Below are 27,032 nucleotides of genomic sequence, written 5' to 3' on the forward strand. Positions count from 1 at the left end.
TCTCTATGGAGTGTCGTTCTAGTTTATTTGTGTTTACTGCCTAGTGGAGGTATATGCTCTATGGAGTGTCGATCTAGTTTATTTGTGTTTACAGCCTAGTGGAGGTATGTGCTCTATGGAGTGTCGATCTAGTTTATTTGTGTTTACAGACCAGCGGAGGTATATGCTCTATGGAGTGTCGTTCTAGTTTATTTGTGTTTACAGCCTAGTGGAGGTATGTGCTCTATGGAGTGTCGTTCTAGTTTATTTGTGTTTACAGACTAGCGGAGGTATGTGCTCTATGGAGTGTCGATCTAGTTTATTTGTGTTTACAGACTAGCGGAGGTATGTGCTCTATGGAGTGTCATTCTAGTTTATTTGTGTTTACAGACCAGCGGAGGTATGTGCTCTATTGAGTGTCGTTCTAGTTTATTTGTGTTTACAGACTAGCGGAGGTATGTGCTCTATGGAGTGTCGTTCTAGTTTATTTGTGTTTACAACCCAGTGGAGGTATGTGCTCTATGGAGTGTCGTTCTAGTTTATTTGTGTTTACAGACCAGCGGAGGTATGTGCTCTATGGAGTGTCGTTCTAGTTTATTCATGTTTACAGACTAGTGGAGGTATGTGCTCTATGGAGTGTCGTTCTAGTTTATTTGTGTTTACAGCCTAGTGGAGGTATGTACTCTATGGAGTGTCGTTCTAGTTTATTTGTGTTTACAGACCAGCGGAGGTATGTGCTCTATGGAGTGTCGTTCTAGTTTATTTGTGTTTACAGACTGGCGGAGGTATGTGCTCTATGGAGTGTCGTTCTAGTTTATTTGTGTTTACAGACTAGTGGAGGTATGTGCTCTATGGAGTGTCGTTCTAGTTTATTTGTGTTTACAGACTAGTGGAGGTATGTGCTCTATGGAGTGTCGTTCTAGTTTATTTGTGTTTACAGCCTAGTGGAGGTTTGTGCTCTATGGAGTGTCGTTCTAGTTTATTCATGTTTACAGACTCGCGGAGGTATGTGCTCTATGGAGTGTCGTTCTAGTTTATTTGTGTTTACAGACTGGCGGAGGTATGTGCTCTATGGAGTGTCGTTCTAGTTTATTTGTGTTTACAGACTAGTGGAGGTATGTGCTCTATGGAGTGTCGTTCTAGTTTATTTGTGTTTACAGCCTAGTGGAGGTTTGTGCTCTATGGAGTGTCGTTCTAGTTTATTTGTGTTTACAGCCTAGTGGAGGTTTGTGCTCTATGGAGTGTCGTTCTAGTTTATTCATGTTTACAGACTCGCGGAGGTATGTGCTCTATGGAGTGTCGTTCTAGTTTATTTGTGTTTACAGACTAGCGGAGGTATGTGCTCTATGGAGTGGGTTCTAGTTTATTTGTGTTTACAGACCAGCGGAGGTATGTGCTCTATGGAGTGTCGTTCTAGTTTATTTGTGTTTACAGACTGGCGGAGGTATGTGCTCTATGGAGTGTCGTTCTAGTTTATTTGTGTTTACAGACTAGTGGAGGTATGTGCTCTATGGAGTGTCGTTCTAGTTTATTTGTGTTTACAGCCTAGTGGAGGTTTGTGCTCTATGGAGTGTCGTTCTAGTTTATTCATGTTTACAGACTCGCGGAGGTATGTGCTCTATGGAGTGTCGTTCTAGTTTATTTGTGTTTACAGACTAGCGGAGGTATGTGCTCTATGGAGTGTGTTCTAGTTTATTTGTGTTTACAGACCAGCGGAGGTATGTGCTCTATGGAGTGTCGTTCTAGTTTATTCATGTTTACAGACTAGCGGAGGTATGTGCTCTATGGAGTGTCGTTCTAGTTTATTTGTGTTTACAGACTAGTGGAGGTATGTGCTCTATGGAGTGTCGTTGTAGTTTATTTGTGTTTACAGCCTACTGGAGGTTTGTGCTCTATGGAGTGTCATTCTAGTTTATTCATGTTTACAGACTCGCGGAGGTATGTGCTCTATGGAGTGCATTCTAGTTTATTTGTGTTTACAGCCTAGTGGAGGTATGTGCTCTATGGAGTGTCGTTCTAGTTTATTTGTGTTTACAGCCGAGTGGAGGTATGTGCTCTCTGGAGTGTCGTTCTCGTTTATTTGTGTTTACAGACCAGCGGAGGTATGTGCTCTATGGAGTGTCGTTCTAGTTTATTTGTGTTTACAGACCAGCGGAGGTATGTGCTCTATGGAGTGTCGTTCTAGTTTATTCATGTTTACAGACTAGCAGAGGTATCTGCTCTATGGAGTGTCGTTCTAGTTTATTTGTGTTTACAGCCTAGTGGAGGTATGTGCTCTATGGAGTGTCGTTCTAGTTTATTTGTGTTTACAGACTAGCGGAGGTATGTGCTCTATGGAGTGCGTTCTAGTTTATTTGTGTTTACAGACCAGCGGAGGTATGTGCTCTATGGAGTGTCGTTCTAGTTTATTCATGTTTACAGACTAGCGGAGGTATGTGCTCTATGGAGTGTCGTTCTAGTTTATTTGTGTTTACAGACTAGTGGAGGTATGTGCTCTATGGAGTGTCGTTGTAGTTTATTTGTGTTTACAGCCTACTGGAGGTTTGTGCTCTATGGAGTGTCATTCTAGTTTATTCATGTTTACAGACTCGCGGAGGTATGTGCTCTATGGAGTGCATTCTAGTTTATTTGTGTTTACACCCTAGTGGAGGTATGTGCTCTATGGAGTGTCGTTCTAGTTTATTTGTGTTTACAGCCGAGTGGAGGTATGTGCTCTCTGGAGTGTCGTTCTAGTTTATTTGTGTTTACAGACCAGCGGAGGTATGTGCTCTATGGAGTGTCGTTCTAGTTTATTTGTGTTTACAGACCAGCGGAGGTATGTGCTCTATGGAGTGTCGTTCTAGTTTATTCATGTTTACAGACTAGCAGAGGTATCTGCTCTATGGAGTGTCGTTCTAGTTTATTTGTGTTTACAGCCTAGTGGAGGTATGTGCTCTATGGAGTGTCGTTCTAGTTTATTTTTGTTTACAGCCTAGTGGAGGTATGTGCTCTATGGAGTGTCGTTCTAGTTTATTTGTGTTTACAGCCGAGTGGAGGTTTGTGCTCTATGGAGTGTCGTTCTAGTTTATTCGTGTTTACTTTTCCTTACAGTACAGTCACTACTTACAAATTGTTTAACTGGGGTGTTCAGCCACCCAGGTTTTCAATGTTCTGCAATGCTTCAAACTAAAAAAAAAAACAAGCTAATAACTGTTTTTTTTTCCATTGATTCCCCATTTTACTCATGAACTAGGACATAGCAAATGCATGGAAGGGCCTTGAACAAGCAGAAAAGGGTTACGAGGAGTGGCTCTTGATCGAGATACGTCGTCTTGAACGATTGGAGCATCTTGCTGAGAAGTTCAAGCAGAAGGCCTCCATGCATGAGAGTTGGACCCATGGTAGGTGGGAGAGGGATAAACAAAAGTGGGAATAAAAAACAAAAAAATCAAAATCAAATGCACAAACAATGGAGAATCCACTCATGTACAAGACATGAACCAATATATTGACTTGAGCAGAAAAATGAGCAATGTGAATTTATAAACCTGAGTGACAAGTTGGAAACCCACACCCCTCAAAAGTGACAAGTTGGAAACTCCCAGCCCCCAAAAGTTTCAAGTTGGAAACCCCCAGCCCCCAAAAGTGACAAGTTGGAAGTCAGGGTGTAAAAAAGCAAATCTATGAACAGGGAAATAAATAAGAGAAATTCAAATTAATAAAAATGAGAGGAACTGCTTTGAATGAAAACTTCAAAGCTCATCTGTGCAGACTACAGGCCCTTTGCATGCTCTGGTCCGTTATGTTATAGGCAAAGAATCGGTGCTGACTCAACGTGACTACGAGACATGTACCCTCATGGAGATCAAGGCACTGATGAAGAAACACGAGGCATTCGAGAGCGATTTGGCCGCGCATCAAGATCGGGTCGAGCAGATTGCTGCAATCGCTCAAGAACTCAAGTGAGATTTATCACAAGACTAACGTGAAAACAATGAAAGTCCAGAAACAGGTTGAACATCTGAAAGTTCTATTTTAGGGCACTCGAAACAAATTATACAGGGTGGGATAGTTGTGCTCACATTCCAGGACTGATGTTACATTTTGGAGATGGCGTAACGGATGGAGAGACAGACAAACGGAGCCGATTACAACATTCCCTGTTTTTTTTTCAAAAAGGATGGGGATAACAAGACAGAGCATATAACAATCGAGTGTCTTGTCAAAGTACTGTATTTAGGTTTGAGTAGGTTTCAAAACCAGTGTTGACTCTCACTGACTCCACACAGTACAATGGCCTTTCTTTTGTGTGAAGGTGTGAGGTTAAAGGTCACCCAATAAATTTCAATGTTCATTTATATGAAAATACTATGGGAATTGTTTGTACACAGTTACAAGTTAACCCATATAATTGTTATTAATTAATTTATATGTTAACTATCAGAATGCTCATCACACATAGACATGGTGTAAGAAGTAGAGATAAGAAAAGTATGGCCTTTAATGACAACACGAAAATGCACAGACACAGAGGGTGAAAAGACAACACAAACAAGGGAGTTAATAGAACACGATAGCACATGCAGTGATCAAGTCAAGGGGTGTGAATACTTTCTGAAGGCACTGCAGATATTGCATGAAGTAGTTATGATATGTGGAAATTGCAATGAGGTGTTCTCCACATCCCTTGTGCCAAAAAGGCACTTCAAATGAATGCTGGAACACTCTTTTGACAATTACATTATCGTTACCACTTGTTCGGTGTTTTTTTTTATGGCAGAGAGTATATAAATGGCCATAATAACCTAAAATTCAGGATATCAACAAAGTCTTGTTTGATTTAGTTGAAATAAAATGTTGAAACCAGAACAAGACTTTGTGGGCAACTACCTGCACTCACTTACCTGTGCCCGAAGCACGAATGGAAATAAAATATCTTAAGAGTCATATTTTTCCAATCCGGGTCGATTGGATTGGAACATACAGATATTTACATAAAATTTCATATATCTTGAACATGTAGATATTTCCATGAAATTCACCCCAGATGAACTTTAATGACATTTTCATTCCTGGCATCTGTCAAGCCAAGTCATCATTTCTTCATGTTTTCCTCAAAGACCTACAACATTATTTATTCAGTCTTTCATTCTTGTCATCGTTAAGCTGTAAGTCCATCATCGTTTGTATATACATGTCATTGTTTTTCATCATCTATAATGGACACGGTGTTATTATTTTCCCATTTATTTCAGCGAGTTGGATTACCATGATGCAGCATCTGTGAATGCACGATGCCAGGCAATCTGTGACCAATGGGACAGTTTAGGAACGCTCACCCAGAAGAGACGTGAGGCTTTGGAGGTAATTCTTCACCAATTAATTTGTTACATCACAGGGCATTGCACGAAATCAGTACAATGCAAAAATGACGTTTGGTTGAACTTTCAGATGTTATACAATTTATTTATTTATTTATTTGCAGCCTGTGGCTGCTTTGCTGCATCATTTTCTGGGAGCACTGTTGTGCTGCTGATGCAATGTTCCTGTTACCAGTAAGCTGCTACTCATTTTGCCAACCTCATAAGGATGACAGGCTGAGTCAACCCTACCTGGTGTTAATTTGACAGCAGGTTAGGGGCTTGAACTCAAGACCGCAAGATCTTAAGCCAGCCACCTTCACCATTTAGCCAACACCAGGGTTATATGATGCCATGTTAGCGAAGGAAATATTTATAGGTATAATAAGGCTTGTTATGATTCAATGTGTGTACCATCCCTTGAATGGACTTTACCGTCTGCCAGCACTCATTGATGGACGTTAAAGATCCCATGGTGTTCTTCCTGAAGAGTAGGTGAGCTATCACCGGCACCCTGGCCAAATTATAAATTCCTGCCCTCACCAGCAGAGGACATTGCATCAGCAGCACAGCCACACCCTCAGCCAATGATGCTACCTTGTGCTACATACGAACAAAGAACGAAGTACATAATTTGATTTTACAAAATGTATTTATGTAATAATATATGATTATTAATAAAATAATAATAATTACTAGACGACCCGTGAACCCGTTGGGTTCCCATTGTGACAACGGTAGATAAAAAATCATTAAAAAAAAAGATAGCTCCAGCGACCTATACCGCTGAGGTTGTTTGCATTGATCAAATATTCCCAAAGAGTACTTGACTGAATCGGGAATTGATTTTTTAAATAATTTTTTTCATTGTCCGATTTTAACGAAACTTGATATTGCACTATTGATATTTAAACAGCACTGACATCTGTATCACAAACAACCTCCTTGTGGAAGAAGTAAAGGGCTGGGGGTTTCAGTGAAGTCCTCCTGGCATCGACAAGATCCATGCGGGCATCAGATGCATGACCTGTGCATCCACCAGATAGCTGGCCTAATGAATTACTCACTCATCCCTCTTATTCTTGGACCTCAAAAAAATTTGGTGGTGCAACAGCACGTACAGTACGTGCTTGAGACCAACCTGAAGCTTCCAGAGTTTTTTTTTTTTTACAGCAGAATCTTCAGACTCGCACTTCACTACCGCCTATGGAAGTTTAAGCTGTCTAACAAATTTTATGGCGATCGGTTTAGCAGTTCCGGAGAAGATGATAGTTTTATATTTCTGGGATAAAATTCAAAATGGTCACCAATACAGGACATATTTTTTTTTTAGAAAGAAACAAGATCCCTGAGGATGAAGTTCCAAGGATGTGCTAAAACATGCACAGATTGGCATCGCCGGCTGTAACAGGTTTATTTCAAGTCGTTTCACCAAAAAAAAAAAAAAATAGGTGGAAATGGAATGACAATCCGAACAGGAACAACGTAGCCTTCCACTTGGCGGCCTGGAAGCCGAACAAACCAAACCAAACTTAAAAGTCATAAGATCAGTGATCCCCAAAAGTCTTCTTTTTCCATAAAAAACTGAAACAATAGTAAATAGATGTTTAGTTCAATTAATGACCATCTACAATTATACATTGTACAGGTTAATTTGGTTAAGTTCCAGGAACTTGATTCAATCCACTATACTTTGTGATCTACAACATTGAATGAATAAATGTAAAAGTGCATAGCGACAAGAAAACATTTATGTTGGCTCGAGATTTATATACCACAGCGATTTGGGACTTAATCGTGAAAATAATCTCCAAAAACAACATTCCATCTTAATTGGTGATAGTAAGAGATACCCATCATTATAAACTGCATGCATTTTCTTGTGATCCAGTGCAAGCAGAACATGACTACAAATTGCATTCAAAAGCAAAAGCTAGTTTAGTTCTGCGTAATGTATAGAAAAGCAATGCTTGTTGATGAACTATGAAGTGATGGCAGTAGTCATGGGAGACCCAACATGGCAGTATACCCATTAGAGGAAAATGGAAATGGCACTCTTTTAGCCGTAGCTCCCTTGCAAAATCATCATCAGAGCACGTTTTATTTTGGTGGTGTCACTTTCAAACAAAAGTCAGAAAGGGATCATCATTCCATGTCCATGTGCGAACACGTGGCCACTGGTTTGCCTCATTTCCTGGAGGGCAATGATGCTGCTGATGCAGTGCCCCCTGTAGGTTAAAGCAGGAATTTGGAATTTGGCCATGGTGCCAGCAAGAGCTCGCCTACTCTTTGTGAAGGGCACCATGGTATTTTTAACATCCACTAACTAATGACAGGATGGCTTAGAGGTACACACACTCACCTCAAAGTTGTCTTGCCTGGGTTTGAATCACGACCCGGCTATAAATTGCCATCCTGGTGTTTCAAAGTCTGATTGATTTATCGATATGTGTGCCATCCCTTGGATTAATGTTAAATGCGCTTGCTGTTTGCCAGCATTTGTTGGTGGACGTTAAAGATCCCATGGTGTGCTTCACAAAGAGGAGGTGAGCTATTGCCGGCACCGAAGCCATTTTCACAAATTCCTGCCCCAACCAGCAGAGGGCATTGCATCAGTGGCACAGCCATGCCCTCAGCCAATGATGCTCTGTGGCCACACAACCTTGTGCTGCATATAAATGAAGAATAAGAAGAAGACCAACTAATGCTGGCAGATGGGATAGCCGTTTAATGTCCATCTGAGGGACAGCACATGCATTGATGAATCACTCTGCCCGGGAAACACTGGGTTGACAGTTCATACCTGGGTTGGGGTTTGAACCCAGGCTGGACAGCTTAGAGGTGAATGTGCATATCTTCGGCCCTCTTGTCAGCCCATTAATAAATATATAATTAAGTCCTGTAATTGCCCTTCGTTTCTTTTGATGCACTCATTATAAATAGATCCCCTTAATGCAGATTCAATCATCTATCAAGTCATAAAAATGTTAAATTCTTGGAGATCATTGTATCGAGTCCACGGTCAATAATTTGCTCCCTCCTCTCACCTTTTACCACACAGCGCACAGAGAAGCTGCTGGAAACCATTGACCAACTATACTTGGAATTTGCCAAACGTGCCGCCCCATTCAACAACTGGATGGACGGTGCAGTGGAGGACCTCCAGGATATGTTCATTGTTCACACCATTGATGAGATTCAGGTTGGGTATTGCGGTCAACCGAGCGCGTTTCCTTCAGATTACCTGAACATTGGGCCCTTCATTGCTAAGCTAATGTAATGTTATCCATTTTCATTTGCTATATTTTGTAGAAACAGGATTATTGGTGCATTGTTATTTTTGTATATATATATATATATATATATATATATATATATATATATATATATATATATATATATATATATATATATCATTTAATTGTATAAGCTCAAGAATATTTGCACCATGTACAATGATGGGATTGTTTGTGTAAGATGATATTCAAGGAAGCAAGCAAGTTCATCATAAATTGAATTGGCAAAAGGATCAGGAGCACATTTTACGTGCAACAATAGGCAGTTGTCATCGCAACCACTTTCTGGATGGAGTTAATTCAGAAAGTCATGTGGACAGTACCCTCGTCACTGGAGAAATAAAATTGACGGTGTATCAACAGGGCCATGGCAAATGGGCCTGACCTTGTATCTTTTGATCATGTGTAGTTGTGATACTGGTATCATCGAGAGTCTCGACCGTCTCTGTGCCACAGAGGAATACAGAGCCCTTGATGATACTTGTTTTCCGAGCTGACATTGGTCTCAATTGGCTAGTTTACACCACATCTGGACCACTTGGAATCTGGCAGGGCCACGTGAGGTTGTGTTTACAGCCACTTTGGTCGTGGTCAGTAGCTGGGCATTGATTGCCGATCACGTCTGCTCGGATACGACGGGTTTGTTCCATTTACCAATCAGCTTGCCATCACTTGCCAAGCCTTAACCATTTTGTTGGAGTGCTTGCTTGAGTGCTTAAGCCACTTGGCGAGTGCTCTCCAAGCTGATTGGTAATGAAACACCCCAAGGCAAATTCGGGCTGCGTAGAAATGGTCATTAAACATCATAACGGTGACGTCATTGCACTACTTTATGTTGGAGAGTGGAAAAAATGGTGGACATTCCAGAGTCCGTACAGGCAGAGGTTGTCACAGTGGTGGCAAATGCAGCTATTAGCTTCACTTTGGTCGAACAGTCTGTGCAGTGTCAGTTAAATATGGCGTGACGTCGCAGGTAAACAATAATATATGATGTATTATTTATTGGCGGGCGGGTCAGGTGTGGCCACCAAACGCATTGTCACGGTCACTGTCGGCCTGGTCCCATGTGGCCTGGAAGACATGGTGTAAAGGAGCCTCTTGCTGCTGCCATCCCATCAACAAAGCCATTATCCCTGCCACTCATTACAAATTACACCAACTGGCCGCCTGCAACAGTGTATGTTAGTTACATGGTCTTCCCAATCTCCAATGCAATTATTCTCCAAAATGAGATCCCGTAGAGTAATGTCATACAACGTGCCGTGAAGCACCCTTTCATCATCATAATCAACGTCGCAGATGCTTTACAGAGGGTTGATGTTGCCAAATCGGTCTTTTGGCAATGGTTTCACTGGGTGATTTTGCCGTTGCCCTCCGAGTGGTCAGTGAGGTGAAGAATTTGTAGTTTGTTCAGGGTGCCGACTGAAGAAGAACTCTTTTGTCAAGTTGAATATTTTCTTGACAATGATAATGGCATTTTATCTGCAACCAAAAAGGAAAATAGACAATATTAGTCTGATTACTTTCACACGATATGGTACACAGGAAAATCCCATGAACTAACAATGAAGATCTCATATCGGCATTTGCATATTGAACATTACTAACTGGCAATATACAATTGCACTAATGATAATAATAATACGAACCAACGATAATGTCCAACTATAATGAATGAAATAATAAAGGACAAATGCACAAGACAAGAGGACATAGGGCAATGACAATCACTCTTCATCCCTCCCAGCTCGGGGTCCACACCACGAGCTTATCTATTGCATCAACCAGTCATCCGATTCCTGCCAGGCCGGTTTTCGAGTCGCTCGATGAGGACGTGCAGCAGGAGGTGAGGTCGGAGCGATGGGATCTGTAGGTGAGAAAGGTGGCGTGACACAGTTCGATGGGGAGGACAACGACGTTGGAGGGTTGCTCGCAGGAGGAGCTGTGCGAGGAGGAGTTGACGGCGTGATAAGCGGAGGCGGCTTCTCTGGTGCCTGACCGGGGCCAGGCGGATCTTGTGCAAGAAACTGACACAGAGGAGGTTGAGTGAAGGCGCGGACATCCGTTGGTGGCCATGAGTCTCGCCGCGGCGGGTATGACGAGGGGCCGGGAGCGGGCATGGTAATGTCCGTTGAAACCGGGACGAATGGGTGGAGGAATTTGCGATTCCGTGTTGTCAACCTCCCCGAACTGTCAATCTTGACGCAGTATTTGTCATGATTCAACACCTCGGTTACCGTTCCGGTTCTGTCCCATCGCATGGGATGATTTCCCGCACCATTTTGCACGAAACATCTGTCTCCGGCATGGAGAGCGTGGCTGTTCAGAGACTCCTGCGACCGAGCGTAGCGTATGCGAAGCGACGACTCTTTCATTTCCCAGGCCTCCTGCCATGTAGGCCTGATGTTGGGGTTGGAAAACTTTTCCAGTCGGTTCACAAAAAGCAGCGAGTCTCGCAGCGGCTTCCCAAAGATGATTTGGGCGGGCCAAATGTCGCAGTCGGGGTCGGGCGTGTTTCTTAGTTGAAGGAGGGCTTGCAGGAAGCGGTCGTTGTTGAGCATTCCGGTGGGACCGACGTTGGATCTCAGAAGCCGCTTAGTGGTTTTTCCTGCAACCTCTGCTCTGCCGTTCGATTGAGGGTGGTATGAGGATGAGATGCGATGCTTGACGCCCCATCTAACGAGAAAGTCACGGGTAACACTGGCAGTAAATTCCGGCCCGCCGTCGCTGGAGAGTTCTTCCGGTACGCCAAAAGTGGCGAATAGTGAGCGGAGGCACCCGATGAGGCCTGCGGAACCTGCGTGCGAGGAACCGGGAGGACACGCGACTACTTCCGACCAACCCAACAAGCGCTCACCGACAACCAGGTAATGATGTCCTGCAAAATCGAAATAGTCAGCGTAGACAGATTCGAAAGGAGTCGATGGAGGCACCGTTGATGCTGCAGCAAGAGGAAGCTGCGACGGCGCATTGCGGTTGCAGTCGGCACATGCTGCGCGTATCGCGTGAATGTCCATGGTGATCCCCGGCCAGAAGACGATGGCACGTGCACGGAGCTCCATAGACGAGGTCTCTTGGTGAGCGGCGTGGAGGTTGTCCAAAACAGCATGGCGGAGCGAGGGCGGAACAAGGACTCGATCCTCAAAAAGGACAGCACCGTCTGAGATGTAGAGGGCGTCACGGTACTGCCAAAAGGGGGAAGCATGAGGCAAGTCTGTCAGTTACTGGGAAACCGTTCGCGACCGTCTGGACTAGGGCACGCATGTTGTTGTCGTTCTGGGTTTCTTCGACAATTTGAGACCATGGTGGCGCCGAAATCTCGGCAGCTTCACGCCGGATCGCAGCGGCGAGTGCATGTTCCATTTGATCGACGACGGCCATGGAGCTTACTGCAATTGACGGCGAAGGATGGCGAGATGTCGCGTCGGTGGCCAAATTGGACCTCCCAGGCATGTGTATGATGGAGAAGCGCCAAGGCAAGGTGCACTGCTTCAGCCGAAAGAGTCTGGTGTTGGTAATCTCATCAAGGGTGCGGTCACCAAAAATCTTGACCAATGGTTTGTGGTCCGTCATGACTCGCAAGTTGTCACAACCCTGCGTGAAGAAACGGGTTTGTTCCAGACCCCATGCGACGGCAAGTGCTTCCCCTTCAATCAGTGCATATCTCGACTCGGCGCCGGAGAGGAAGCGAGAGCCGGCAAGAATGATGCGCCACCCACCCGGGCAGCAGTCCGGTGCATCCGAGTATCATCTGCAATGTTTCTGGAGCAAGAAGTATCCGATGCCGTTTGTAGACCAATCAGGCCTGAGGCAGGTCTTCTTTGCCATGTCGAAGATTCTCACTCCTTCCCTGGATCGCTGAGATGATGACAACTTTCGTGGCCTGAAAAGCCTCGTCGAGTACAGTGGTCCAGAAAAACCTGTACTTCGGACTGAGGAATGGCTTGAATATGGCCATTATATCCCTCAGCTGAGCATAGTTGCTCACCTGGTAGACTAAGCCGAACCAGCTGCGAATGTCTGTGGTGGAGTTAGGCATCGGAAAGTCCCTGATGGCGTCTCGGAACTTCGCCAGAGGTTCGATGGAGGTGTCGGTGATGTGGAAGCCGGCGAACTCCACCTCCCGCTGCGCAAACTGGAACTTGTCTGGATTCAATACCACGCCTGCATCACCGACAGTCTTCAGAAAGTCTATGGTCCGCCACCAGTGAGACTCCAAGTCCTCGTTATAGTGGGCGGTGTCGTCAACGCACCTCTCCTTGCGCCGGAAGTCGGACAAGATTGCATCGAAGCGGCGGTTGTAGCCATCGCCCAAAGCGTGAAAGCCCTGTGAAGCTCGACAGTAGCGCCATCTGCAGAACGGGGTGATGAACGTCGTCAAGTCACGGTCGGATTCACGAAGAGGGGCGGAATGGTAGCCATTCCAGGCATCCATAACGGTCTTCCATGTATTCCCTGGTATTCGACGAGCGAGGTGGAAGGGCGACTCGGTGGCGAACGGTTCCCTTTTGCAGAACCGGTTGAGCGGGGAAAGATCCACTGTCCAGCACGGGGTGCTATAGTGCTTGTGCGTGACTACCATCTTGTGGCACCACGTGGCCCCGTTCTATGACGCCGAGGGCTTAGTCACGTAGCAGGTCCTTGTATACTTTTTTTCTGCCAGTGTACGGGGATCGGTGCAGCGGTGTGGCACGCACGAGGGACGGCCGCCTCGTCCAGGTGTATTTCCACCGGCGGGCCATCCATGACTGGTAGAGGGCGGTGGGGGCACGTGTTGAAGGTGGACGATGAGAAACGGTCAAGCAGTCAATCTCGCATCTTGCTGTTGTTCTCCGGCGTGCAGGGGAAGGGAAGAAACAAGGGTTGCTCCGGAGGGGCTTATCGTCTGGGGCAGCCGTAGTCCTCGTTGCCCTCAGTGCCCGTGCTGCATCCAGCGTTCAGCGCTCTGATCGCACCAATAGAAGATTGAGTCTCGGAGTCGCTGGGCAGCTTGTGAGTGCCACCGATAGTTGGGAAGTTGGGCAGCAAGATCCTGAGGGCAAGGAGCGACTCGTGCGACAGGAAGAGGCAGTGGATGTCACTGCTGACGTAGATTATCGCACGGCGTGACATTACGTTCTCCTGAGGATCGCGGCCCTCAAGGACGCCGAAAAAGGCGCCATCAATTTTGATTTTAGACTTGTTGGCGGCTTGCAAGTTGAGCGACACAGGACGAAGATCGTTCCGGGAGAAGCCATGTGCTAGGAACTGGTCGAGGGACCACACATCAGATTGCGCGCCACTGTCGATGACCGCGTCTACATCGGCGAATGTTGATAAGCGGAAGGGGCGACGGTCACCAGGGGTGGCCCTGTCCATGCTGACGCGCAGCTTGACGGTAGGGTGTTTCATGAACCGAGCACGACGCCACTCGCCCGCCGTGAAAATGTGATGCTGTAAGACGACGACTTGGGGGTCAGACACCGGCGAGATCCGGCGTCACCTGCGAGAGCATAGAGTTGTGGCGAACGACGAGACTTGGGCGAATGAGTCTTCCTCATATGTGACGGTGTTAGTCCCTGCCGGTTGTGCTGCACTGCGGCGGGCGCCGCTGCGATGCCACCGCTGGGCCAGGTAACACTCTTTGCACCACTTGTGAGCTTTGCGATTACACCCGCGGGCAATCTCCGAGAACACGAAGAAGTTTCTGCCGCAGTCTGGGCAAGGCGCTTGCCTGACCTTGTCGGCAGGTGGCGGCATCGGAGGAGATGGTAGATGAGTCGGCGTTGGGCATTGCACGTCCGTAGCTGTGGTGGCCGTGTTAGGTCTGGGGGTGTTGGCACGCTTGCACGAGGATATAGCTGAGTTGCTTGGAGACGGAAGGGCGTTTCTAGCCATTTCTCTACCTTCGACGAATGCGATGACGTCGTTAACGGACTTCATCTGAATTCCCTCGACGCCGAGAGCCTCGCAGTGGATGTCGAGGTAAGTTGTCCCCGCCAGAAGAACATCGCGAATAGTCTCATCGGTGTAATTCATGAGATTTATTTTCCCGCATGTGCATTTATCTGATACGCTAAAACCACAAGTTTCCGCTTTACCACGGACTCTGGCGGGAAAGGCGCGAAAGGGTTTGTCGGGGCTTTGGTGCATGGCGACAAGTTTGGCGCGTTTGACTCCGCGAGACACAGGGATGATGGCCAGGGACTTCATGGCCACCATGACCTCGTCGACGGGACGTGTTGTGATGATGGGATCGGCTTTAAGGAGGGCATCACCGAGGGTGTCGCCAGCGCACTGGAAAAGCTGCACCGATGCGGATGCAACATCGATCCCAGAGCCACAGCAGAAGTTGTCCCAACGGTGCTCAAACGAGTTCCAAGTCTCACTCTCAACTACCATGTTGATGCGCGGCCGCTCCAGCTTAGGGCTCTTATGGCGGGCGGCAGCGTTCGAGTCATTCCCGGTGGCGAGCTGATGAGTGAGGTTGTGGTTCGTGAGTAGGGCAACAACGATGGCGTCAGTTCCATCGACAGTCCTGAAACTGCAGTCCAGCATATCACACTCGAGGACCACCATCGTGGAGAATATTGTCAGAAGCTGCACGATATGTGATGGGCCGTCTTGACTTGCTCGGCCTCGATATAAAATGCCATTATCATGAAGAAGAACTCTTTTATCAAGTTGAATATTTTATTGACAATGATAATGGCATTTTATCTGCAACCAAAAAGGAAAATAGACAATATTAGTCTGATTACTTTCACACGATATGGTACACAGGAAAATGCCATGAACTTACAATGAAGATCTCATATCGGCATTTGCATATTGAACATTACTAACTGGCGATATACAATTGCACTAATAATAATAATACGAACCAATGATAATGTCCAACTATAATGAATGAAATAATAAAAGGACAAATGCACAAGACACTAGGACATCGGGCAATGACAATCACTCTTCACCGACTATAACTCACCAACTCTTCATGAAAGACATCGAGGGAAAGACACCTTCGACATGGTCTGACAAAATTGTTAAGCATTCATTCTGTTTTAATATCCAGGTCTTATTGTGCAGTATTTACAATAATTGATCGGTTATTGTATCTGTATGTGCTCCATCATTCTCCTTGCACCACTGGAAGCCTCTTGGACATCTTGAGTAGCATTTGTGGAGTCACCTGTGTGAAAGGCTAAGGCTACAGCATGCAATTCCTCAACCGTCCGACAGTGGTTTGGCAACACTTTCTCCTTGATGAAGCCCCACAAAGAGTTGTAAACCTGTGGTTAGGGTGGCTGGCTTGGGATATTAAGGTCTTGAGTTTGAGCCCCTGTCGGCCATTGAATTAACATCAGGTGGGGTTGACTGAGCCTGTCATCCTTGTGAGGTCAGTGAAATGAGTACCAGTGTACTGATGATAGAGTGCATTGGATTAGCATCGCATCTGTGTCCTCAACCAAATGATGCTACCCGCAGCCTTGTGCTGCATACGAAAGAGGAGGAGGAGCGGAAGGGAATGCAGGGAGGGAGGTGTGAGAAATTGAGGAAGTCACTTTCACTGAAAGTCACTTTCAGGCCACCCTGTACTTTGCCAGGTCAAGCCAGATTTAATCTGCGACTTGCTACAACTACCATGAAAACCGATACTAATCTGTTTCATGGTCGGGTTTTCGGCAGCTAAACTGTCTCCCCCACCAAGTTTTCTGATGAGGAAAGTGTATGGACCTGGACACTCAGCAGGATTAAAAACAAAACCCGTCAAAGGGCGGAGGAGATCTTTGTGAGCCAACGGCCATCCATATCTAGTGCCCAATTGTGTCCGCAGTTGCGTTACTTTTTTTTTTTAGGGGGTTGGTGGCAGGACTTGCACTCCAGCCACCATGAAACCCTTCTTTCCACAACACCCAAAAAGAAGAGTGAAAACCCACTCTGTGGGATTACCTCCTGTGCTGCTGCCCTTTGCAGGGCAGCTCAGCAGATGACGGGATTGGGGCAAAGCCTTCGGGGCTTGATTTCGGGGCAAAGCCCCATTCCTTGATGATTGGAGGAAAAGCACAGGGTAAACTTCCTGGGTCAGATTGTGGTGGTGTGGCGGAGTGATGCTGAGGTGTCATCCACCAGATGGCGGTCTCCTTGAGTTAACCTGAGGCGGTCCCTTTGGGTGTGTGCCTGAAATGTCCAATCCCTAAGAGAGGATGATCACCTGTCTCTGATATCATCTGAACTCAAGCGTTTTAACACCGGTATTGCAGCACTCTCTGAGGTTCGGAGACTGGATAGTGGCGAGATTATGATGGGTGGTTACAACAGATATTGGTCAGGTCGCTCTGATTACCATGCCCAAGGATTTGCTGTAGCGGTGTCCAATCAGTTGACTCCAATGATAATTGAGGTAACACCGGTCAACGAGCATATAATGAGACTAATAATTTGTCACTCCTTCGGTGTCATTTCCCTGGTCTATGTATATGCTCCAACTGAGGAAAGTGATCTCACCCTGAAGGATGCATTCTATGCCGTGCTCTAGTCTGTTGTTGATCAGTGCCCAAGGCGAGATAATCTTCTAGTCTTGGGGGATTTCAATGCATTGACTGGCACTGATAGGGATAGTTATGAGACGTGTGTTGGTCCCAACAGGTATGGAACTGTGAACCAGAATAGTGCTAAATTCCTTGACTTTGCATGAAGTCATGTACTTAGAGTGGCTGGTTCAAGGTTTCAGTGCCCATAGGCTGATCGCTGGACTTTGTATTCCAAAGCTGGTGGTGTGGCAAAGGATATTGACAATGTGCTCGTTGATGGTCGCTGAAGGATGATCCAGAACTGCAGTCAACCGGAATGCTCAGTTCCTCAATGCCGACCACAGGCTTCTTGTAGCAACTCTGAGGTTGCAGCTTAAATCCAGGAGAATGGTACCATTCCAGCCAAGGCTGCATGTTGGCAAACTCAAGGATGAGAAGGAAGCTGAGGAGTTTGCGAACAGGCTGAGTGGGGTCAGCCACTCTGACCAAGGATCTGAGATGGACACTTAATTCCTTTGGTACCAGGTCTCTTCGGAGAATCCTTGACTATCACTGGTCGGATTTTGTGTCCAACGAGCGGTTGCTGAGAGAGACTCGGATGAGATTTGTTACCTGCATAGTCCGTGAGCGTCAGTTGGGGCTGTATGGACATGTGGCTCGTTTTCCTGACGCTGATCCTGCTCACCAGATTCTCTCAGCGAGGGAGTCTCATGAGTGGAGGAGGCCAGTGGGCCGACCACATTCCTCGTGGTTGCAACAGGATGACCATCATCTCAAGGAGATGGGGATGGGCCTGGCATCTGCCTGGGGGATGGCCAGACGGAGGCCCCTGGAGTACCGGCGGAAAGTGGACGCAGCGACGTGCTGTTCTGGCACATGCTCCCATACCTGACCTGACCTGAGTGGGGATTTGGGGGGGTCTGGGTGCTTTGGGGAATCCCGAACAGTTGTGGAGTGCCTTCAAGACCACCGTCCTTGATGTTGCCGCTGGATGTCTTGGAATGCACCAAAAGGTGAAGAAGAATTTTGTCTCTCAAGAGACACTGGATACCATTGACCAGCCACAGGGCCAGGCTTAATGGCAGAGCTGAGCTGTTCAGGGAGTTGAGGAGCAAAACTGTATGTGCGCTGAGGGTGGACAAAGAGGCCAATGTGCAAGGAATCTGTGAAGGGGTAGAGCATCACCTGTAGTCAAGTGATTCTCGTCTTGCTTCCAAGGGAATTCACGTATTGCGTTTCTCCAAGCTCGTCCCTCCGTGTACTGCAGTTAGAGCAGAGGGTGGTGGGTTCTTGACAGAGGAGTCAAGTGATGGCCCACTGGGCCAGTTACTTTGAGCGGTTGTACCAGACTGATCTACCAGCTGTTGAGTTGGATGTCAGGGGTATTACAATCCCGATTGCTGACCCTCCAATCAACTGTGATCCACCTTCGTTTGTGTAAACACAGACTGCGGTGAATCAGTTGAAATGGGGTCAAGCTCCTGGGATCTGTGGCATCCACGCTGATCTTTTTTTTTCTTTGTATACAATGTCGAGGCTCGTATGAGAGCTAAAAAGGCTGGTGGAAATGCTGTACTCATGTCGTTGCGTGCAGTTCTGTACTCTGCCTGGAACACGGGCATCATCCCAACTGACTTGAATCAGTGCCTTGTTGTCCCTCTCTGGAAAAGGAAGGGTGATCGCCAGGACTGCAATAACTACCGACGGGTGACGCTGCTCTCAGTGCAGGACAAGGTCTCTGCTCAAATAATTATTGATAGGGTTCATCACCACCTCCTTGAGCTCTTGCGCCCAGAGCAGTCAGGATTTACACCAAAAAGGTCAACGATTGACTGTGTCCTTGCTCTTCAGGTGCTCTCCGAATGCAGACTTGAGTTTTGGCATGGGCTGCTTGCAGCCTATGTTGATCTCTGTGAAGCATTTTATTTGGTGAATCAGGATACTCTCTGGAGGATTCTTGGTCTTCATGTGATGCCACCAAACTAATAATCTGATGTCTGAAGTTTACTCTGTTACCGAGAGTGCTGTGGGATGTGATGATCCCATCTCCGACTTTTTTCCAGTTGTAACTGGAGTTCATCAGGTGTGTGTACTGGGCCCCACCCTTTTCAGCACTTGTATGGCCTGGATTCTGGGTAGGATGCCGGAGGGATCAAGCTGCGGTGCATCATTTGAGAATGTCAAGATTTCTGACCTTGATTTCACAGAAGATGCAGTCATCTTTGTGGAGACTCTGGATATCCTTTTGGGTTCCCTCGTGGTGCTGAGTGAAGCGTCGGAAACTACTGGGATTATGGGTTTCCTGTGTCAAAGCTAAGATCCAGGCTTTCATTGACATCTTGGATGCTACTATCTTGAACCTATCTGTACCTGTTTGTGGTGAGGATGTTGAGGTCACAGAGAGATTCACTTACCTTGATGGCAGTGATATTCATGTCTCCGCTGCCTGTGAGCCAAAGGTCAATAGACATCTGGGTCAGGCCTGGGGAGTCATGGATTCACTGGAGATCATGAAGTCTGGCACTGTTGGTACCTGTGCCGGAAGATGAAAGTCCGAGTTTTCAGGTCCTTGGTGCTTCCAGTCTTGCTCTACGGATGTGAGACTGACTCTGACCAGGGATCTGAGACAGAGACTTAATTCCTTTGGTACCAGGTCTCTTCAGGGAATCCTTGGCTATCGCTGGTCGTACTTTGTGTCCAACGAGCGGTTCCTAAGGGAGACTCAAATGAGATTTGTTACCTGCATAGTTCATGAGCATCAGCTGTGGCTGTATGGACATGTGGCTCATTTTCCTGCTGCTGATCCTGTTCACCAGATTCACTCAGAGAGGGAGTCTTGTGAGTGGAGGAGGCCAATGGGCAGATCATATGCCTCATGTTGCAGCAGATTGATCAGCATCTCAAGGAGATGCGGATGGGCCAGGCATCTGCCTGGGGGATGACCAGACGGAGGCCCCTGGAGTACCAGTGGAAAGTGGATGCAACAACGCTGTTCCGGCACATGTTCCCATACCTGACCTGACCTTTGAATGTGCATCGAGTCCATGTTAAAGACGATCTATTGAAATCCATATCATACAATGAATGGTGTAAGATTACTTCACGTGCATGCAGCTTCGCAAAGCAATAAAAGACCATTATACATTTTGCATTTAAAATAACATTCAAATTCTTGGGGCTCACCATCAGTCATGACCGTTCTTAGACAAACCACATTTCAAAGTTGGCCACTGAATCCAGCTTCCGACTGGGTATCGGGTCATTCCATGTCAAATTAGCCAAAAAAAAATTAAATTCTGTGGTGACCCCCTCAGATTTTCCTGAAAAAATTCTCAAAGCTGCCTCAACACATATGAGGAAGATTTGCCAAGTTATAGCTCAAAATTCCAAGTAGTGTGCGAGATATGTCCCTACAAACACCCTAGGGGTGTTTCAATTCTGGCAGTCACGAGTTGCAGATTTGTATCTGAAACATTTTTAGAGGGCTCTAAATTCCAGACTTTTACAGAGTTCTGAAAATTCACACAAATGGTGTCTATTAGTGAGGCTTTCAGAATCTGACATAAAAAAATGTTCTACTTAAAATACTTTTTAACATAAGTACTCTCAAAAGTAGTGATTTGTAACATGCAGTAAAAAAAATTTGAGTTTTCAAATTGCTGCCAACAGTCAGTTTATTCATCATGAAGAATTTTGTTGCCCAATTTACATAATCGAGTGACTGGATCATTTACACAAGAAAATTGAAACCTTTTGGAGCAAAATCTTGGGTGCTATTGGTGTCTGAACTTTGCTCCAGACTCAACGACAATGAAATTTACCCTGGTTTTACCCCAAGTGTTCACCATGTTGACAGTTACACAGCTCTTTTAAATTTTTGTCACTTAAAGACACATACATAGGCAAACTGTGGTGGAAATTTCAAGAGTTGTTCTCAATCCCTTCTATTTTTAAACAAAACTTTTTTTTTTAAATGCATCAATTTCTAATGATTCTGCAGTCCCAAAAGCTACTTTTTTAAAAATAAATTTTTTACGAACAAACATTTCGAAAAAATAAAGATATTGTAAGGAAGTCTGACTTTAGTGGAATCTAACAATATATAAATAAGTTTAGTAAAGCTTGAAGAAGTGTACCAAAATCATTTCCAAATTTAGGCATGAAGCACAACTCTATCTTATTTAGGCTTTAACCTAATACAAAGCCCTGTAGTAACTGCCAATACTCATTGTTACATTTTATTATATCCTGGCAATTATAAAACTAATCACTGTTCACTTTGTACAATGGATCCAAGTACATTTGTCCAAACAATTTGAGATGAAATTATGAAAAAAAAGTTGAATCAGATATTGTACCTACATTTACAAATGGATGTAGACTTCCGTACAATGTACAAAAAGTATATAAACAATTAGATATGCAAATGAATATTTATAATGGTGATTATAATGATCACATTATGTGTCTTAATTTGTAGTTGAGATTGGCAGCGGCCTTAAACTGAAATATCCTTTAAAAAAATGAGCCAAATTAAAGTAACCACATACTTGTTCTGACCAAAAAACACAACAATTTGATCATTGTGGTGCCAACTTATGAATGTTTGGCATGGCTTCCACTTCAAAAGCACACTTATTGCTTTTATTCTACATCTTTCATCGAACATTTTTTTTTTTTAAATAGTGGGCCTTTTTAAAAATAGAAGGGATTGAAAACAACTCTTGAATTTTCTACCACAGTTTGCCTATGTATGTGTCTTTAAGTGACAAAAATTTAAAAGAGCTGTGGAACTGTCAACATGGTGAACACTTGGGGTAAATTTTAGTGTCGTTGAGCCTGGAGCAAACTTCAGACACATATAGCAACCCAAGATTTTGCCCCAAAAGGTTTGTTTTCTTGTGGAAATGATCCAGTCACTAGGTTATGTAAATCGGGCAACAAAATTCTTCATGATGAATAAACTGACTGTTGGCAGCAATTTGAAAACTCAAATTTTTTTGACTGCATGTTACAAATCACTACTTTTGAGAGTACTTATGTTAAAAAGTATTTTAAGTAGAACATTTTTGATGTCAGATTCTGAAAGCCTCACTAATAGACACCATTTATGTGAATTTTCAGAACGCTGTTTGTAAAACTCTGGAATTTAGAGCCCTCCAAAAATGCTTCAGATACAAATCTGCAAATTGCGACTGCCAGAATTGAAACACCCCTAGGGTATTTGTAGGGCCATATCTCAGACACTACTTGGAATTTTGAGCTATAACTTGGCAAACCTTCCTGATATATGTTGAGGTAGCTTTGAGAATTTTTTCAGAAAAATCTGAGGGGGTCACCACAACGCCTGGCTGAAATGACATGGAATGAGCCTATCCTCCGTCGTACAAAGTCCTTCCTTGGCACTCCTCAACTCCTATCCACATACAAGGCCTTCATCCAGAGCTTGATAGAGTACTGCTCTTCTCTCTGGACTGGCTGCACTGCCTCACATCTTGTTCAGCTTGATGCTGTGGAAAACAAGGCCTTCGAACCACAATGTTCCTTTTTCCATTCCTGTCCCTCTAAACAAGCAAAATGCACATTTTGAAGGCAGTATGTGAATGAAAGAACCCTTTTTAGCTCGCCTGTTCGAAGAACAGAGAGCTATAGCGATACCCCCGACGTGAGCGTCAGCGTGAAAATGTTAAAGTTTTTGGTGCAAGTTATTTCCTTTTGAATGTTTTTATCGACCACACTATTTTTTAGTGATTACAATATACAAATACATATATTGCTTTAAAATTATTTGGATCAGACTTCACTGCAATGCTTTATAAAAAATATTATTAGACTAGTTTTTTTTTAAAAACAATAAATGTATAAATAGGTGAGCATTGGGTGGCTTTGACACCAACTCTCTGGTTGTACTTTCTCGCAGTGTCTCATTGCGGCACATGAGCAATTCAAGAGCACACTGCCAGAGGCCGAGAAGGAGAAAAATGCCATCCTTTCGATCCACAACGAGATTGTGAAGATCTCTCAGACATACAACATCAAGCTGAGCTCTGCTAACCCCTACACCAACCTCAACACACAGGACGTTTCCTCGAAATGGGAAAAGGTTGAAATGAAAACCCATGCAACACCATGACTACGATATAGATTTAAATGTACTTTGTCCTACCACAGGTATCAAATTGCATCATGATTGATGTCATACCACAAGTACCTACGGCCTATTTGGAAGTGACGGATGTTGCTGTAGCTAATGTATGATGGGTTAAATGACCTAAGTTCGTTTGTTTGAATAAAATAAGTTTTATTCATGTTTATAAATGATATATCAAAGTTCTGACACAAATTCAATCATTTCTTCATCACCTGCTGCTGGTAGGTTCGGCACCTTGTACCTCAGCGTGACCAGTCCCTGCAGGAAGAGCTTGCAAGGCAGCACTCAAATGAAAGGCTTCGCAGGCAGTTTGCCTCATCGGCCAATGTTATTGGACCGTGGATGCAGACCAAGCTGGAGGTACCACATCGTATTTGATTCCTCTTTCGGTTGTATTCTTGTCACCTCGTGATAGAAATGCATGCATTACGAGTCGAAGACTATGGTCCTTGTGTCTAAATCAACGTGTCTCCATGATAGGAAGTGGGCCGAAGTTCGGTGGAACTCAGGGGAACTCTGGAAGACCAGATGCACCAACTGAAGCAGCACGAGCAGAACATAATTAACTACAAACCAAATATTGATAAGCTGGAGGGAGACCATCAGCTCATCCAGGAAGCCCTTGTGTTTGACAACAAACACACTCATTATACCATGGAGGTCAGTAAGCCATAACGGCCAAACGATTTTCGAATGTTACGATTGACGGAACCATCATATCCTTCACCCTCTTTTTGTACCCGTTTCAGCACGTGCGCGTGGGATGGGAACAGCTGTTGACAACCATTGCACGCACAATCAATGAAGTTGAGAACCAGATTCTAACTCGTGATGCCAAGGGTATCAGCCAAGAGCAGTTGAACGAATTCCGATCCTCCTTCAACCACTTTGACAGGGTATACACACATTGACCACCTCCTCCATCACACTCGGCAGCTGTGGAGTTTTCTCATCACACTCTAAATAACCACAAAGCACCTTTAGTGATATTTAGGTAAACTATGTGGCAACACCTGGGCTGAAGTTAAACTCTTGAATTGCATTAAAGAAAAAAAAAAAAAAACCACCAAGATGTAAATTTCAATACAAGTCCATTTGTGTGGCCAATAAATGTGGACTGAATTAAACACGAGTAATGCTTGTCGTAATAAGCTTGTGAATAGCAAAAGAACCATAATTGGCTATCTTTATGTAATATACTTGTTGTTGGGGGGGGGGTGTACAATTTGAATGCAGATTGATCAAACAGTGCTGTGACATTAACCTTTGTTTGAATTTGTTCCCCAACCAATCTCTTTCGACAAAATGCAACTGCAATACTTCCATAAACACATCAAACACTGTTCGCATGCCCTTAGCACTTGTTATCAATTTATTATGCCATCCATCATATGCTCATCATAATATGATTTATTAAACCTCTCCCCCATACCTGTAGCATTTTAATGCTTTCCATCTTCTCCCATACATACAGTAAATCCACTTGCACCCAATATGTATGATACGTTCATCATACCTTTAAATACCCATAACGTTCACGTCTAAACACGTTTGTTTCATTTTTGTTGTTAGCATGAAACAGGTGAACTGGATTGCAAAGAATTTCGAACCTGCCTCTTCAGCCTGGGATATATATTTGAGGTATACTTGGTGACTGTTTTTGCTTTTGAACACTTACTTGACCTGGTTTCTTCCCCTTCTTTCTCTTCCTCTTCCTCCCATGTCCCTTTTCCTCGTTTCCTTCGACTTGATCACGTAACTCCCATGGGTTTGTCTGCCCTTCGCTTCACTTTCCTCATTTGCTACAACTCCACTACTCTTCCACTTCGACTTTTCCACCTTCTTTTCATCGCCCACTTCTGTCGAAGCAGAAGAAAAATGGGATGATGGAAGCAGACGATTTTCGAGCTTGCCTCATCTCAATGGGATATGACTTGGTAGGAGCAGTAACTCCCCATCAAGAAGCTGCTTTCTTAGATTGTCCAATGCACCCCTCCCCCCCACCCCCCATTCCCCCACTCCCCACACCTTACAAATCCTAGCCTTGCCTTATAGACAAGTAAAACATGCAGGTTTTGGTTACCGTCACCTGTAGCTACTTCGAACAACAGGGTGACTGAATTATACTGGGAACACAAAGAATCACAGTATGCACCGCATCAGGATTTTTACAAATCTTAACTAAAGGCCCAGTCACACCTTGACGTTTTAGCCAGCTTATGCCGATTTTTGGAAAATTTGTCTAAAACGCTGGTACACGTTGAATACGTTATGGGTAAGTTTTGATAACATTGAGAGCACGCTGAAAAACACTGCCATACGTCGTTGTACGCTGGCTTTAAACGTTGTATTTTTCGGTTGTCCTCAACTTTTCCATGCTTGAAATTTTAAGACTTATGCCAGCGTATGACTCACATGTTCCGCATAACGCTGGCCATTAGTTGTAGGCACGTCACGCGATCATTGACACACGTTACTTGTGAGTTACTCATAAGTCGAAACACATCGAGGTAATGTTTAGCGTACCCGAAACTTATTTCTAACCTATGAGTAACGTGTTGTACTCACGTTACGCGATCGGTGAAACACATTGACACACGTTACTTGTAAGGTGCTCATAAGTCGAAACACATCAAGGTAATGGTTGGCGTCAGTGTTCCAGACTCCCTGGTTTTATTTTTTTTTCTTCCTTCCTTCGGTATGATGGTGATTTTGGCACTTCGATTTATAGTGTGGTCATAATACAATATAATTAATAGGCTGCCGGTCAACGATTTAAATCATAACCACACTGTACACTGAACACCGTCATACCGAAGAAAAAAAAAAAAAAAAAAATCTGGAACACTGACGCTAATCATTACCTTAACGTGTTTCGACTTATGAGCACCTTTCAAGTAACGTGTGTCGATGTGTGTCAACGATCGCATATCGTGCGTACAACTTATTCCCATCACATGCGGAGCGTGTGTCATACGACAAGTACGTCCTAAAATTTTCAACATGTTTAAAATTACAAGACGTACTCCACTTACTACGACATATGATAGCGTACTTTAGCATTTTATTCACGCATACCAAACTTACCCATACCGTATTCGACATGCGCCAGCGTTTTAGACGCATTTTTCAGAGGTCGGCATACGCTGGCAAGATCGCCAAGGTGTGACTGCGATGTTGACACTTCCATTTCTCTGGCGGTTATGATTTGAATCGTTGTGCGGCAGCCTTTTCATAACCTACGCCACATCATCGTCGGCGATGCGTGCAATGCGCTATGCCTAAGTTAGACTATCGTAGGGCATAGGTTGTGAAGGCCGACAACAGGTTCAGCATTTGTTGGTATAAGTTATCGATAACACAACGAAACGTTCAAAGTCCGTTACTAATACGTTGTGCATAAGACCAAGTCGTTATGAATACGTCCGAATCTTTAAAAAAAAACATCAAAAGTTCAACGTAAGCAAGCGTTTTACATACATTTTAATACGTTGTCATTGCTGGCTAAAACGTCAAGGTGTGACTGGGCCTTTAGACATAAAAGGAGCACTGCAAGGAACATGACAATGCCATAAGTAGTCTCTGACATGAACAATATTTGAGAAAAATTTTTCAAACCAAAGGTTCAAAATCACCCCAATGGACAGTGCTATAAAAAGGCAAAGTTAACAAAAAAACGTAAACCCACACAAGCAAGCGCTTACTCACCGACATCTCACACTTGCCATGCACGAGGCCTAAGCTCAGTGCCTTC

General features: G+C 44.7%; 1 protein-coding gene across 2 annotated transcripts in view; it reads left to right on the forward strand.

The window, feature by feature from the left end:
- Window positions 1–27,032, forward strand: part of ACTN2 (actinin alpha 2) — a 119,303-nt gene that overhangs the window by 78,194 nt on the left and 14,077 nt on the right. The window contains exons 11-19 of one of the 2 annotated variants that reach the window (XM_085851874.1): window positions 3,212–3,359; window positions 3,770–3,920; window positions 5,214–5,322; window positions 8,380–8,520; window positions 23,048–23,230; window positions 23,504–23,638; window positions 23,759–23,938; window positions 24,028–24,174; window positions 25,150–25,215. In XM_085851874.1, coding sequence (XP_085708000.1) covers window positions 3,212–3,359; window positions 3,770–3,920; window positions 5,214–5,322; window positions 8,380–8,520; window positions 23,048–23,230; window positions 23,504–23,638; window positions 23,759–23,938; window positions 24,028–24,174; window positions 25,150–25,215 — 1,260 coding nt within the window. The remainder of the gene's footprint in view (window positions 1–3,211; window positions 3,360–3,769; window positions 3,921–5,213; window positions 5,323–8,379; window positions 8,521–23,047; window positions 23,231–23,503; window positions 23,639–23,758; window positions 23,939–24,027; window positions 24,175–25,149; window positions 25,216–27,032) is intronic. The other variant, XM_085851875.1, reaches the window with a different exon arrangement.

The sequence above is a fragment of the Eptatretus burgeri genome, chromosome 13, assembly GCF_056783735.1.
Source record: "Eptatretus burgeri isolate ZD-2024b chromosome 13, Ebu_testis_v1, whole genome shotgun sequence".
Classification (NCBI taxonomy): domain Eukaryota; kingdom Metazoa; phylum Chordata; class Myxini; order Myxiniformes; family Myxinidae; genus Eptatretus; species Eptatretus burgeri.